The sequence below is a fragment of the Fistularia commersonii genome, chromosome 32 (genome assembly GCF_037954325.1).
Source record: "Fistularia commersonii isolate RoL2024-O1a breed Wild chromosome 32, RoL_Fcom_v1.0, whole genome shotgun sequence".
In the NCBI taxonomy this organism is placed as follows: domain Eukaryota; kingdom Metazoa; phylum Chordata; class Actinopteri; order Syngnathiformes; family Fistulariidae; genus Fistularia; species Fistularia commersonii.
The window spans coordinates 5,792,180-5,804,877 of record NC_141315.1 but is presented as its reverse complement, the minus strand read 5'-3'; the positions used below and the strand labels follow the sequence as shown (position 1 = coordinate 5,804,877).

Sequence of the window (12,698 nt, the reverse complement as noted above, 5' to 3'; positions counted from 1 at the left end):
GACTACACCTTCAGTGACATTACTGGGCATCATTTGGTAGATATGAGGATAGAATAAGGATACTATATGGAATATTGTGAGGCATATTAATATGACTAACATTTCACTAAACAACGGGATAGGTGGTATCTTGTGAATGATACAAGCAAAATCTTATTTTAGAGAGAAAATTCACAGAATTCACAATTAAAAAAAAACATAACAGCAAAACAAGAGCCCGCATTGCAAATTCAGACATTTTCCTCAAAGAGACTGACAAACTGTAGGCACTGTTTGCATCAATTACATGCACAGATATTTCTGAAGCAGGAAAACATCCGAGAACCGTCTTCACTTGGTGGCCAGAGAATATTTCATTATCCGAAAACATGAAATTTTTATGTACAGAAAATATCTTTAGCTAATATTCTACCCGGAGCACTGAATGGCAAATTCTAGTTTTCAGAATCTTTTATGTCCTTGCCCTCTAAAAACAACTGCCTAAGTCATTTTCTAAAGTTTTTCAGAAAACATAAAACTGAGGCATATGTTGAATAAGAAGTTGATTTAGACAAAAAAAAAAAAAACATTTTTGTCAGGCAATTATTTTAAGAAGGTGACAATTTACAACAAAAGGAGAGGCTGAGAGAAAAGTAAGAGTGTTTTAAAATGTACGAGAAGGTGTGCAAGGAGAATATGATTGTATATTCTGTTATATATGGTTGCTACAAAATGTTATTGCAGGGGTGGTTGTGGTGGTGGTGGGGTGTGATCTGATTAAACAGCTGCGGGTTTATTGTACTACAGCCACCTTACATTGAAAAAGCAGAGCATGTAGTTTCTAAAGACTGGCATAACATTTCCATTGCAATCAAGATGCAAAAAAAAATCTGTCACTAAATATCTTTGGGGCAGTACTAAGGTCTGCAGATAACGCTGTTAAGATGGGAAAAGATAAGAGGCTGTCCCTCTCAACAAAAACGATGGTCCAGCTTGCTATCATTTAATAATGGATTGCTGTTAATGTGACGAAGGTGTTCACAAGAAAAAAATGTCTATTCTGTAACTGCGGTGAGTAAACAAACAGGTGTGAAATAGGATGTCATTCCCTGTTGACAGAGAGCAGTCACAGCAGATAAGCTGAGAAATATAATTGTCCAATCTGATTCCGTATCCATGTGTGAGTACGGAGTGTTTGCTTATTGTAAATCAGCAAGCATGAGGTGAATTATATTGGTGTCTCTGGGTCATGGGTGACCTGTGAAGATGAAGAGCCTCTTGTTACCCATATGCCTACTAATATTTGTGTGGTGTTGAAAGTCGGAAAATTAGCTCTGCTTTTTGAATCAAAGTAAAAGTCTGGCTTGGCAAAGTTCGAAGTGTACAGGTCACTACAAGTCTGCCTTAACAGAACTTGCTTTGTGTTGGTAGTCTTCAGTGCATGGTTTCAAAAAAAAAAAAAAAAAAAGTAACTGGTCTCCAAACTGCTTTTGTGAAAGAGCAAAATTCAATTTAACTAAATAAAACATGAATAAAATGTATTAAATTCATGCTCATTTGTTGTAAATTTATGTATTAACATATGTTATATGAAGATATATGAGGTATTGGCTGTTAAATTGTTGAACTTTGAGAAGGCATCCTTAGATATTAAGCATGACATAAGTTTTTGCAAAGATTCATGAGCACTGCGTAAGCCAGCTGGTTTGTCAGTCTACTAAAAAATGGCAAGTAAAAACTTGGGAGTGATCGATGGTGACGTGCAAACACAAAAGGGGGCCTGTTACACAGATCTGACAACAATTTGTTCATAAGTAACTGCCTCTGTGCCCATAAATTAAATAAGTGGATAAACAATGCAAAATGAGCTTCAGGAGAGACTATTATCCACAAACTTACAAGTTCAATTTCTATTTCCTTTGTAGCTGCAGAATGGAAATGTGTTCCAACTGAGCGTAACGCTCAACACATTGTACAAGATAGAAATCTACAGAATTGTCCATCGCTACTGTTTACTCAAGATACAGGTGTATGCGAAAATATGCCAAACTTAAAGTGCAGAAGCTGACAAATACCCCATAATGCTTCTAACCCTGAACCTCTCAACCATGAAAGATATGAGAAAGAGAAACAACCTATAATACGTTGATTGGCTCTGATAAAGCAATGTAAAATGTAACCTAATTGGAGTCACCGCTTAAACAGTAAAGAAGATTAAATTCAACAAGGAAATCTGTTAAGATTAGTTTTAGAGGAAGCTAAGACCATAACACTTGCAGTTCAGTGGATAAAGAAAGAGGGAATAGGCAAGCTCAGAAGACTAAAACTAATAAGAAGTGTTCTTTGAGGGGTAAATATATACATATACAGGAACGTTATATCAAACACTTTTGATTGATGTAGGGTTAAAAATTGGCATAGCATCGCAATCTAAATTTACAGTGTGTTCATTGGTTTGTGTGTGCAAATAAAAACAAGTAATAATTATTTACTTTCACTGATGATCATTAGTTTGCACGTGACCCCCTTTTCCCTCGGGTTAGCCGGAAGGAGTCTGTTGCTTGCGTTTGTGTTTGTGTGTGTTTGCGCGCATGTGTGTGTGTGATCAGTTGAGTGGGAGTCGTCAGGCAAGGGTCTATGCCTAAGCCATTCATTAGAGGCGATTAACATGTCCTTCTCCATGTCTCTCAGGAAAAATGGTGAGCAAGGAGGGTGGCAAATGCCTGCTCACCAACTCGGAGTCTGACTCAGAGACAGCGCCCATGCCGTCCTCCTCACTGGCGCTGGAAGTGAAGTATTCTCTGGAAGCAAGTCGGCAGGTGAGAAAAAGAAACAAGGCCCTACAAGTGCGTTTCAAGGATATCTGCGAGGCACAGAACGAGCAAAGGGAGGCGGAATTGCAGGCATCAGGCAAGGGCGGGAAACCGATCTCTTACAAGGTGGCGTACCGCAAGTACATGACCGTCCCTGCCCGAAGAGCTATCCCTAACGTCACACGGAGCACAGGCGTACAGACATCACCTGACCTCAAAAAACGTTATCAGACTTTTCCTTTTGAGCGCAAGAAGGGCCACACCTTCAAACACGTGGCAGCTGTGGAAACTTATAAAAGTCAGAATAACGGTTTTGTCATGGAAGTGAAGCAGTCCAAGGCTGCAGAGCAGGGTTTAGATGAGGAGGAGGAGGAGGAGGAGGGAGCTTGCAGGGGGAGTGGAGTCCGAAGGACCAAGGCTCTGCTCCATACTAATGAGTGCATTGCCACAGTGGAGCAGCACACTGCACCTGATGGCCTGTGCTCTGACTCGCTGCTGCTCAGTTGCTCTGCAGATTCAGACTGCATTGTCGACACACAGAGAGGAAGAGGAAGCGGAGCTGAAGCGCAGGCAGAGTACCAGCTCTGTAGTATCCCGCCCAAAGCCAGGACAGGATTACAACAAAGGGAGGCCGAAACAGATCGCTCAGCCAAGAGGCAGCTGCTAAATTTGGAGGAGGGCTCGTCCCAAACCCTGCCGGACAGGGCCTCCAAGGTTACAGGCCCCATTGCCTGGAATTCCCTTACACAGGTGGAGTGCCTGGACAGTCCATCTGTGCGTAACAAGAGAAAGAAAAACCTACAGCTAAACGGACTTCAGAGTGAGACGCTGCCACGTTCAGGCAGAGGCTATACAACACAGGCTCAGTGCCACACAGGGCAATTATCTGCCAGGCCTCTACGGGGCATGGAAGAGCCTCAGTCACCTTTTGGCGCTGGAGAGGCCAGGGCACTGCCAGACCCAACACAAGAGGCCTGTAAGCAAATAGTGCCTATGAATCAGGATGGAGATGTTAAAGCACAGCTACAGGCCATGGAAAACCTCATCAGCTCCAGCCAAGAGACCATCAAGGTGCTGCTGGGGGTCATTCAAGAACTGGAAAAGGGAGAAGCCCACAGAGAAGGGTAAGACATTAAGCATGTGTATTTTTACCCTCTTGCAATAGCTCATTTCTGACTACTTGCTGATGACAAGAACTATTAAAATACCAGTGCTCTTCACTTCCCAAATTTTAATTTTACATACCTAACCGCAAGGAATAAAATAATGAGTCCAGGGATTCAGATGGCACAAAACTGGGTCAAGCTGACAGCGAAAACACTTACAATGTCATTAAAAAACAAACTTTACATTGTTCATTACTCACATACTGAAACACAATCAAATAGTGTCTCTTAACTATGGATTTAAGACCAGCTAAAATTGATCAAAATTAAGATATTAACTGATTTGGGAGGAGCTTTGAAATTGAGTCTGGGATACAATTCGTAAAACCAAAAGAAAATCAAATGGATACCATATTGGTGATTCAGCAAGGAAGGAAAAAAACACTAACGGTGTATCACCCTATCTCTAGATCTTATGATACTGTATGCGCCTGTGAGTGATGGACTAGAACTCCCCTGAAAATGTCAAGAGGAGGTCACAGTTACATGTTTCTGTAATAATATGGTTTTCACCTAGATTTGCCCTTGCACAGCAGCCTCTTGTAATGATTTTTCTTTCGTCCGGATGTGATGGACATTCTGAAGAACTCATACACCGGCCAATCATCTCACTCACTTTAACCCTAGAGGTGTGATGACATCTCAAATGACACGGTTACAATACATCCTTTCTTTCAAACCGTCCCGTATTTTTTTTGCAAAGGGCAGAATGGGGGGAAAAAATGATTCAGATTTATTTATTTATATTAATTATTCTGCCTCTCCATGCTGCATATCACTTGTTTTCGAATCAGCTTCAATGGCCAGGTAAATTCTCACACATAAGGAATTTGGCTCTGGTTTACAATTACACCTAACACTGACGAGAGGGTAGAGATGAACATTTTCCAAAATGGCAGAGTTTGTGAGAAAGCTATTTACTATTTACTGTCCAATGGATAATCACTATGTAAGAGTAGATAGCATCTATCCAACTGAAATAAAGGATGATGTGTCCAGAAACAAAAAAAAGAGGCAAACAAACTGGCCAATTTGTTGAGTGAATTGCAGGAGCTCTGCAATCAGATGCTTATCTGTTATGGCCAGCACTACAGCAAAGAGTGACAAAATACAAATGATCAGCAGCACATAGACCATGTCCAAAAACTAAAGGAGGGGTGATGATGAGAAGCGGCAATCCTGTCTTTGTAGTAGCCGATCTTGTGTTTCATGAAGCTATCTAGTCTAAAGCATGTAGAAAAAACACATTTGTTTCATTGATTGATTATTAACGGATAAATATATAGGACAAAGAGAGCAGTATGGCCCATATATTGTACATGCAAGGCTGACTAAATTTTTCTATGGAAGCATAACTACTTTTCTATTACAGCAAACCAGGCAATAGCACTGCCTGAGTCCCACTACATTAGAACAATTATGATAACAGTCAAAACCAGCACGATTCAGTTTTATGCTGCATGACGATACATTTTCAGTGAAGGATGGCAAGGCTGTGCATTCATCACTTGTACAAGTCTTCTTTCTATCATGATCAGACAAATTGCCACTGCTGCTAAAATTGCTAACCTGCACTAAACTGTGATTAGACAGAGAAATGAAATACAAAAATGGATGCATCAAAGATGAGAAATCAATAACACTTGGCAATTAAACCTTAAATGAATTTCCAAAGCCAATACAGCAAATTTGAAACAAGCAAAAAAGTGAGGAGTGTTAGGAATTCTGCAATTACCAAAGAGCCTTAGCTGATGTTCTTATAGAGGAAAAAGAACATACCTGTGAGGTCTAGAAGAATACCTATTACTATTCTAAGTAAAGCTTTGCAAGTAAAAACACACTATTATTACTGAATTGATCTGAAGCTGATCCTGAATCTGGGGGTTACCTAACTCAAACTGCTGATTCTGATGATTTAAAATTCTTGAGTAAGATATTTTTTACTCTGTCACATCAGCAATTTACTTTGGTACCCAGCTCTTTTAAATATACATAGGACATTTAGATATTTTCAAGTCAGTTGCCCACTGTGCGCTGCGAAAATGGCGAGTGCTGCGCCTGTTCAAAAGTGACAATAAGGGAGAGCTTTCAACAAAGTCATAAAGTGCATACAAGGAGAAGGAAGAAATAGTTCAGAAGAAACAAATAATTTAAAAGATGAAAAGAAATCATGCCTATACTAAATTGGGTAAAAGGGCTTTTGGCCATTCTGGGCCTTTTGCATGGAATATGGGGTAGAAATACCAAGTATGAGAAAATTGTAGTTGAGTCAATCAGAGACAGAATGTACATTTGAACTTCTGATCAGAGTAATAGAACATGTAATTTGACAAGACCTGGAAATTCTCTATATTGAAAAATTTAGATTTTACAATTCTGTCTGATTTCCAACCCATTTTTCAAGTCCAATAACATGCATGCATTATAACAGCAATTACAGGCTATAGGTCATTCTGTAGTTTCCCCAGCAGGAAAAAACATCGGATTTAAAATTTTGTGTGATGTTTCAAAGTAAATCGCATTCCACTGAGGTACATATTAACATACTGTTAATCCCTAGTGTGATGGTGCAGTTCTTGAATACAAAATCTTTTACATGCAACATCACAAAGCCCGGGAATAATTTAGCTGCATCATCAGACAGTTTTGGCAGACCAGTACCAATAAATCAAAACTCATAGGATCTTGTGTTTGGCCTGACTCTCAACATCGTGTATATGTGCATTTTTCTTATATATTTTGTGCACAACTAAGTCAGTCACCTTTGGAAAAGTGCACCTTTTAAACAGAAACAGGAGTAAGGAGGGGCAGTATGTTGTATAAATATACTGTTAATGGCACCTTTGGCTTTACTTTCCTCAGAGAGGCCTGCCAAAATGAGCTCTTGTCTCTTCTTCTCTTTTATCATATCAGTGTGAACGAGAAGGCGGGAGGTATGAGAGATGGAAAGAGAAGGATATCTAGACAGCATGAGGGCAAGAGATAGATGGTGTAAAGGTGAAATGTTCCAAGTGTGTGATCCAATGCCAGTGTTCCCTTCTGGCTGCTTATCAATCTTCTCATCTTTGAGGGAGTGAGTGAAGGAGGCCTTGACCTTACCCACTGCTTTGCAATGTCACCTCCTCTCCAATAATATGTGAGATGAAAAATTGAAAAGCTGAATTCTCCCTTACCATTCAACCGCATAGTCCCTCCCTAACTCTGTTCATTACCTGTTTTAGCTCTCAAACAAGAATGATATCAACGACTATAATATGCCACCCAAAGCATGTAGATTTAGATAAGGAGGGATAATATATGACAGTTACATTTCTAATGGAGCCTCTTTTTGTGGGAAGCATATCTTGAATCCTTAAGAGGCAATGCAATGAAATGATTGAAGATAATCATTCATTTTCTTTGTAGGAAACTATAGGAAAATGTTACCTACAACAACCAGGGCACAGTGAATAAACTACAAAAAAAGAAGAAAAAAAATACTGACCAACAAACCCTAAGTATAGTGGAAGTGAAATGAAAATCTTTTTTGTGCTTTTATTTAAATAGATATCTGTGGCTCAGACTGGAATAAGACAACAAGGAGTCAAAATAGTTGTTTTTTTTGTGCCTAATTTCAATAACATAAAAGTGAATCTAGTCTCTGTCACTGATCCAATATGATTGCAGTATCTTTACCACTTCTTATTTAATCATGGTGTCAGTGATGTGTGGCCACAAACATAGTAGATCATGTAAGAAAAACAGAAAATATACTCACAGCGGAAACCCCGTACAAGCGTGTTCATGTGCTGTTATGCTCTGGCATCGGGACTGAGTAGAAATAATGCCAAACAAATCAAAATGGGTTTCTATTTTATCAGGGCTGATGCACACAGTAAACCGTGCAATATATGCCAAGAGAAAGCTGTTAAATCCAGCTCTGTTGATAAATGCAAGAGAAAAGAGCTGAACGCTGAGACATCCCAAACCACCTACAGGGGAGCTGGTTATATTAGAATCCCTTGAGATGACTGAGGACAGCCTTCTATCTAGAGAACTTAGGAGGTACATCTGGCAAATGTTAAGCAAACATGAAGAGAGCTGAGCTTATCTACGTGCTGAGATATAAGAAAGAACAGCCGAGTGTTCCCTTGGTCAGAGAAATTGAACAGTTATCAATACCTGTTGGTTTGTAATGAAAGTGATTTCCTCTCATTTATTGAACATTTATATCTTTTGTCCTTTAGTAATAACTCAAGATGAAAATGAAGTTGTCTGCTGTAATGCGCAGAACATAATTTTCTTAAAACTTAAAAACTGGTTTTTGCATTGAATGATCTCATATCAAATTCACCCCCCAAATGCACCCCTATCTATTTGTCTGGCTGTCATTGTGGTGAGCAACAGAATGTTTGTGGAGACTGGCTAGATGCCTTGATCCATGCCAGATTTACACCTTACAAAATGATCCTTAAAAGATCTGGTAAATGGGAATCCACATCTTTCAAAATATGATACCCGCAGCAAAAATCTAAACATATTGAACTAGGTTATCAAACCACTCCAGCTGTGGCAATTGTGGATTTTAATAAAATAAAAATGTATATTTAAAAAAAAATGATTTTCTTATTCTCTGTATCATTAATGAAACAAGGATATGCTGTGTATCATGGCGTTTGCCATTACACTCAGGGAAAAGGAAAAACAAAAACAATCAATGTGCACATTGTCAAACTGTATTTCCATATACCATTGAGGATTGTGACGAATGTAGCCAAATAGTTGATATCAAGTTTAACTCTGCCTTTAGCTGTCCCCAGAGAGCCACAATGGCAGTTTGGTTGATGGCAGTATTTTATCTCAGGGACGACTGATGGTGAAATTCTATGAAGAATGAACAAACTCCGGATATAGTGGGATATTAACAAATTTGATTTTGGAGAATCGATAGTGGTGTAGAATAAATTGGATGGAACTCTAATTTTACCTGCAGTAAAGGAAGCAGGTGGCTTTTCAAATTCATAACTGATACTTAGTTTTCAAAGTAGAGGTAAACTCTAAAAACAAGAGGGGAAAAGAAGCTGACACCTCATTTTTTTGCTGATTACTACATCATGTATTTAGATCACAGAGTTATGATGTCCCAGTCGCCGCTTAGAACCAGAATGGTCTAATCATTTTTTCAAAATCGTTTTTGTGAAATGTTTGAAGTGTCAGGCAATATACAAAGTCTGGGTTAAATCAATCACTTTTTATTGAAATTGAAGGCAGCTATGATGAGCACCGATTGGATATTAAATGCAATTTGATATACCTAAGCAGATACAGTGATACATTTTGAAAATGAATAACGGGAAGGATCTCTAAATCTGTGACATGTTTTCCCCTAATACCGTTTCAGCAGACTGAAATATGAGAGAAAAGCTTTGAAATTAACCAAAACTGCAAAGGGCTCGCCGAAAAAACTGAATCTTTGAACTTAAAAAAAAAACATGAAGCCAATTTGAGCACATTTTAAAAAATACTGGAATTATCAAAAATAATGCTTATACCTTATATGCATTTAAGAAGGGGGGGGGGGGGGGAGGATGATTAGTCTGTTGTTGCAGCAAGAAATTTGATATCATTGGAAGATTGTCCACAAAACCGTCAGAAGTATTGATTAAGCTACCATGTGAAGATCTCTCCCTTATTGTTTCAACAATCAGTGAGCCACAGCTAATGACTATCACCTTGCTCTCTCTGCCCTGGCTGCTGGACATAGGCCACTCACAAAGGTAGTATGACCTCTCATCACCCTCATTTTCTTCTGTCCTGCTAACAAGGAGTGACAAACAAGATGAGAAAGGAAGGTGTGAGGGAACAGCTGAACAAGGCCTTGTAATTACTCATTCATGACTCTTATCTTCCCAATAGACTCTCGTATCGGACCGGACAGGACACAGCCAACTGCGACACATGCCGGAACAGCGCATGCATTATTTACAGGTTAGTGCTCATTCCTCTTCAAAGACACGATGATCCAAATGCACGCAGCCCTGTCTCCTTGAGGGAATGTGAACCATTACAAAGAGGACAGGAGTAAAGAAGTGAAAGCGGATGATCATGCTTTACTTATATGAACACTGTTAGCATGCGCAACTGGATATGTGACATTGAAACAAATAACTCTCTCTCTGAATCTGCACGGCGTTGTCAATCTCTCCACTTGTCCCTTACCACTCAATTCCCTTAACGGTGTTTCACAGGTTTATGGTCGGGTGTTGAGGGACAAATAGCTGAAATCTAGTGAGCATGCAACCTGATTTAAAAGGCTTGCTTCAAAATTGATTTTCTTGCCATCTGCACACATTTTACCATTTCTGTTGTTTCTTTTAAGTTTTTTTTCTGGATTTGCTACCTACAGTATGTAACTCCAGCAAACAAAAGTGCTATCACTATTGTTTATTGCAAGCCAAACTACTATATATTCTGTGTGTGTGTGTTCCCACGTGCGTTTGTGTGTCACTGAATGCGTGTGAACCCAAACCAGCGAGGTCACACACCATGGACACTATCCAAAATAGATCTGAAGCTGTTCTCGAAAGCAGTGACACTACAGTAACATATTATGCGCCAAAACAACTAATATTGTACACTTCACTTGATGCAAACACTGCCATCATTTGATTTCATGGTCCGTTGCTGAGCCATGGATTATTGCCAAAATCTGGGCCTAACCTCATTAACCATGGTTACCACACAGTTAAGCAATGATATGGAGAGTTCCTGTTGGATCAGCTCTGTTCACCTTCTGAGATTCTAAGCTTAGGCAACTTAGAGCACTTCTGTCAGGTTTGAGCCTTTTTTTTTTTTTAAGATAGCTTGGAGCAGACAAGAAAGTAAGTTGGACCAGTTACAACAGTATGAAACAAGATGTCCGTGTATGCGGTACAAGCCATGTTTGGTCTGATTTAACAAAAAGGACAGAAAGAAATTTAAAGGTGAAAGGCAATCAATAAAACTGATGTTAGTGGATACTGCTGTTTCACTCAGTCAGCATTTCATATCTGAAGAGCCATTTGTTTCATCTTCTATCTACTGCTTCAGTAATTGATAAGCTTCTGGCTAAACCAGTTTGTTCGTAAAGATGAAGGACTGCTCTGTTCACTCAGATATTTCGGCAGATCAAGTTGCACTGTCTGACAAGGCTATAAGAGTATTTTCAAATCAAGGTGCGTCCCCTGAGAAACCTTGGCATGGACAGAAACTGCAGATATATTGGTCACAATTTAATGACAAACGGACAAAACCGAGGGCCAGATGGCACTGGGGTTTAAGAAAATAGGTAGACCTATTTTGGCAGGCAGGACTGGACTTTACCTTTTATTATGAATTTGTCAGTCCTCACTCTGCTGATATGATGTGGGTTTGGGCTCCCTTAACATCTGTTTACCCTGTAAACACTTGATAAGATTGCTAACCATTCCTCTGAATCTGTCAGCACATACTCCAGTGATAAGTCAAATTCAATAAAAACATAAAAGCAATTTAATATTAAGGGCGCTTTTGTCAAGATATTCCTGGCAGATCAGTGTGTACCTAGACTGATTAATAGCATGTGGGATGAGGTTTCTGTTATACATCACTATGGCCTGAATTGTCAATGAGGGTTTAAAATATAAAATGCAATCTACTATAAAATTCTGATTATGTATACCAATTTGAAAATGAGCCAATGGAACTTAAGTGTCAGTGTGTTGTCCACTTACATTTGTAACATTTCCCTTACTTTTTTCTAGCCTGTAAAACTCCTAAAGCAAGGAATTTATTCAAAATGCGAGCTAAATTTATAATGTGCCCCGGGGTTTAGCCAAGACTGACTATAACCACGGTGAGGGTGCAAGATTTCCTCCAATCTTGAACTGCAGAGCAAATGATGAGCCACAATAACAAAATTAGCTTTAGCTAAAAAAATATTTAATGCCACCAACAAAAATTTAGATATATAATTTGTGTGTCTTTTGAATGCCTGATGGTGCTATACAGTCAACATCTTCTTGCTAGTACTGTACATAATGAACTACAACTTATTGAATTCAAAACCAACTTTCATGAAATCTGACAGAATAGTTCTGATGAGTTTTACCCTTAAAACTTTTTATAGACCGGTTTCAATAATTTAAAATCCATGAATCCTCAGTGGTCTCGAAGTGAACAAACAACTTGCCCCCGTTGCAGACTTTTCGGTGAAAAGTCCACGCACGATATACTGATATTTATTCGGCAGCTTGTGACACAGCAAACACGATCCAAGAGGTTTCCACCGGTCCAGCAGTAAAGAGGGACTCACAGCTTTGGTGGCAGCACTGTGTCATTGTCTGCTCCCAAAAGTGAGCACTGAGCTCAAGATCCTGTCATCCTGGTGAAGACAGACAGTGCCGCCTGAAGCTCCTCTCCATTAACCAGGGACGAGAGCTGATATATGAGGGTGCTGATGATAGGCACAGTAACACCAAGATCTCTCTCTGGCCTGTAGCGATACCAGTCGTGTGGACAACAGCGCCACCAAGCTCGGTGTTCAGAATACAGCAAAGCCTAATTAGTCAAAATCAGCGTCAGTATGTTCTCATTTTTGTTTTTCCTCTTCTTTTTTTAATCAAAGAGAAGGCAAAATGATTTGGGGGTAATTTGAAATAAATGACTCAAATGGTAAGTTTCCTTCCAAAAGTAAGTTTCCTTATTCAGGGTAGACTCATTATCAAATATGGGACTCGAGAAC

General features: G+C 39.3%; 2 protein-coding genes across 5 annotated transcripts in view; one reads left to right on the top strand and one right to left on the bottom strand.

Moving 5' to 3' along the window:
• The window catches only part of dock1 (dedicator of cytokinesis 1), a 177,559-nt gene that overhangs the window by 83,263 nt on the left and 81,598 nt on the right, over positions 1-12,698 (bottom strand). The gene's annotated exons all lie outside the window — the stretch shown is intronic.
• insyn2a (inhibitory synaptic factor 2A) overlaps positions 1-12,698 on the top strand; it is a 30,234-nt gene that overhangs the window by 8,289 nt on the left and 9,247 nt on the right. Inside the window, exons 2-3 of the mRNA XM_086139465.1 lie at positions 2,671-3,916; positions 9,854-9,925. Of these exons, the coding sequence (XP_085995591.1) occupies positions 2,676-3,916; positions 9,854-9,925 (1,313 nt within the window). The 5' untranslated portion in view covers positions 2,671-2,675. The remainder of the gene's footprint in view (positions 1-2,670; positions 3,917-9,853; positions 9,926-12,698) is intronic.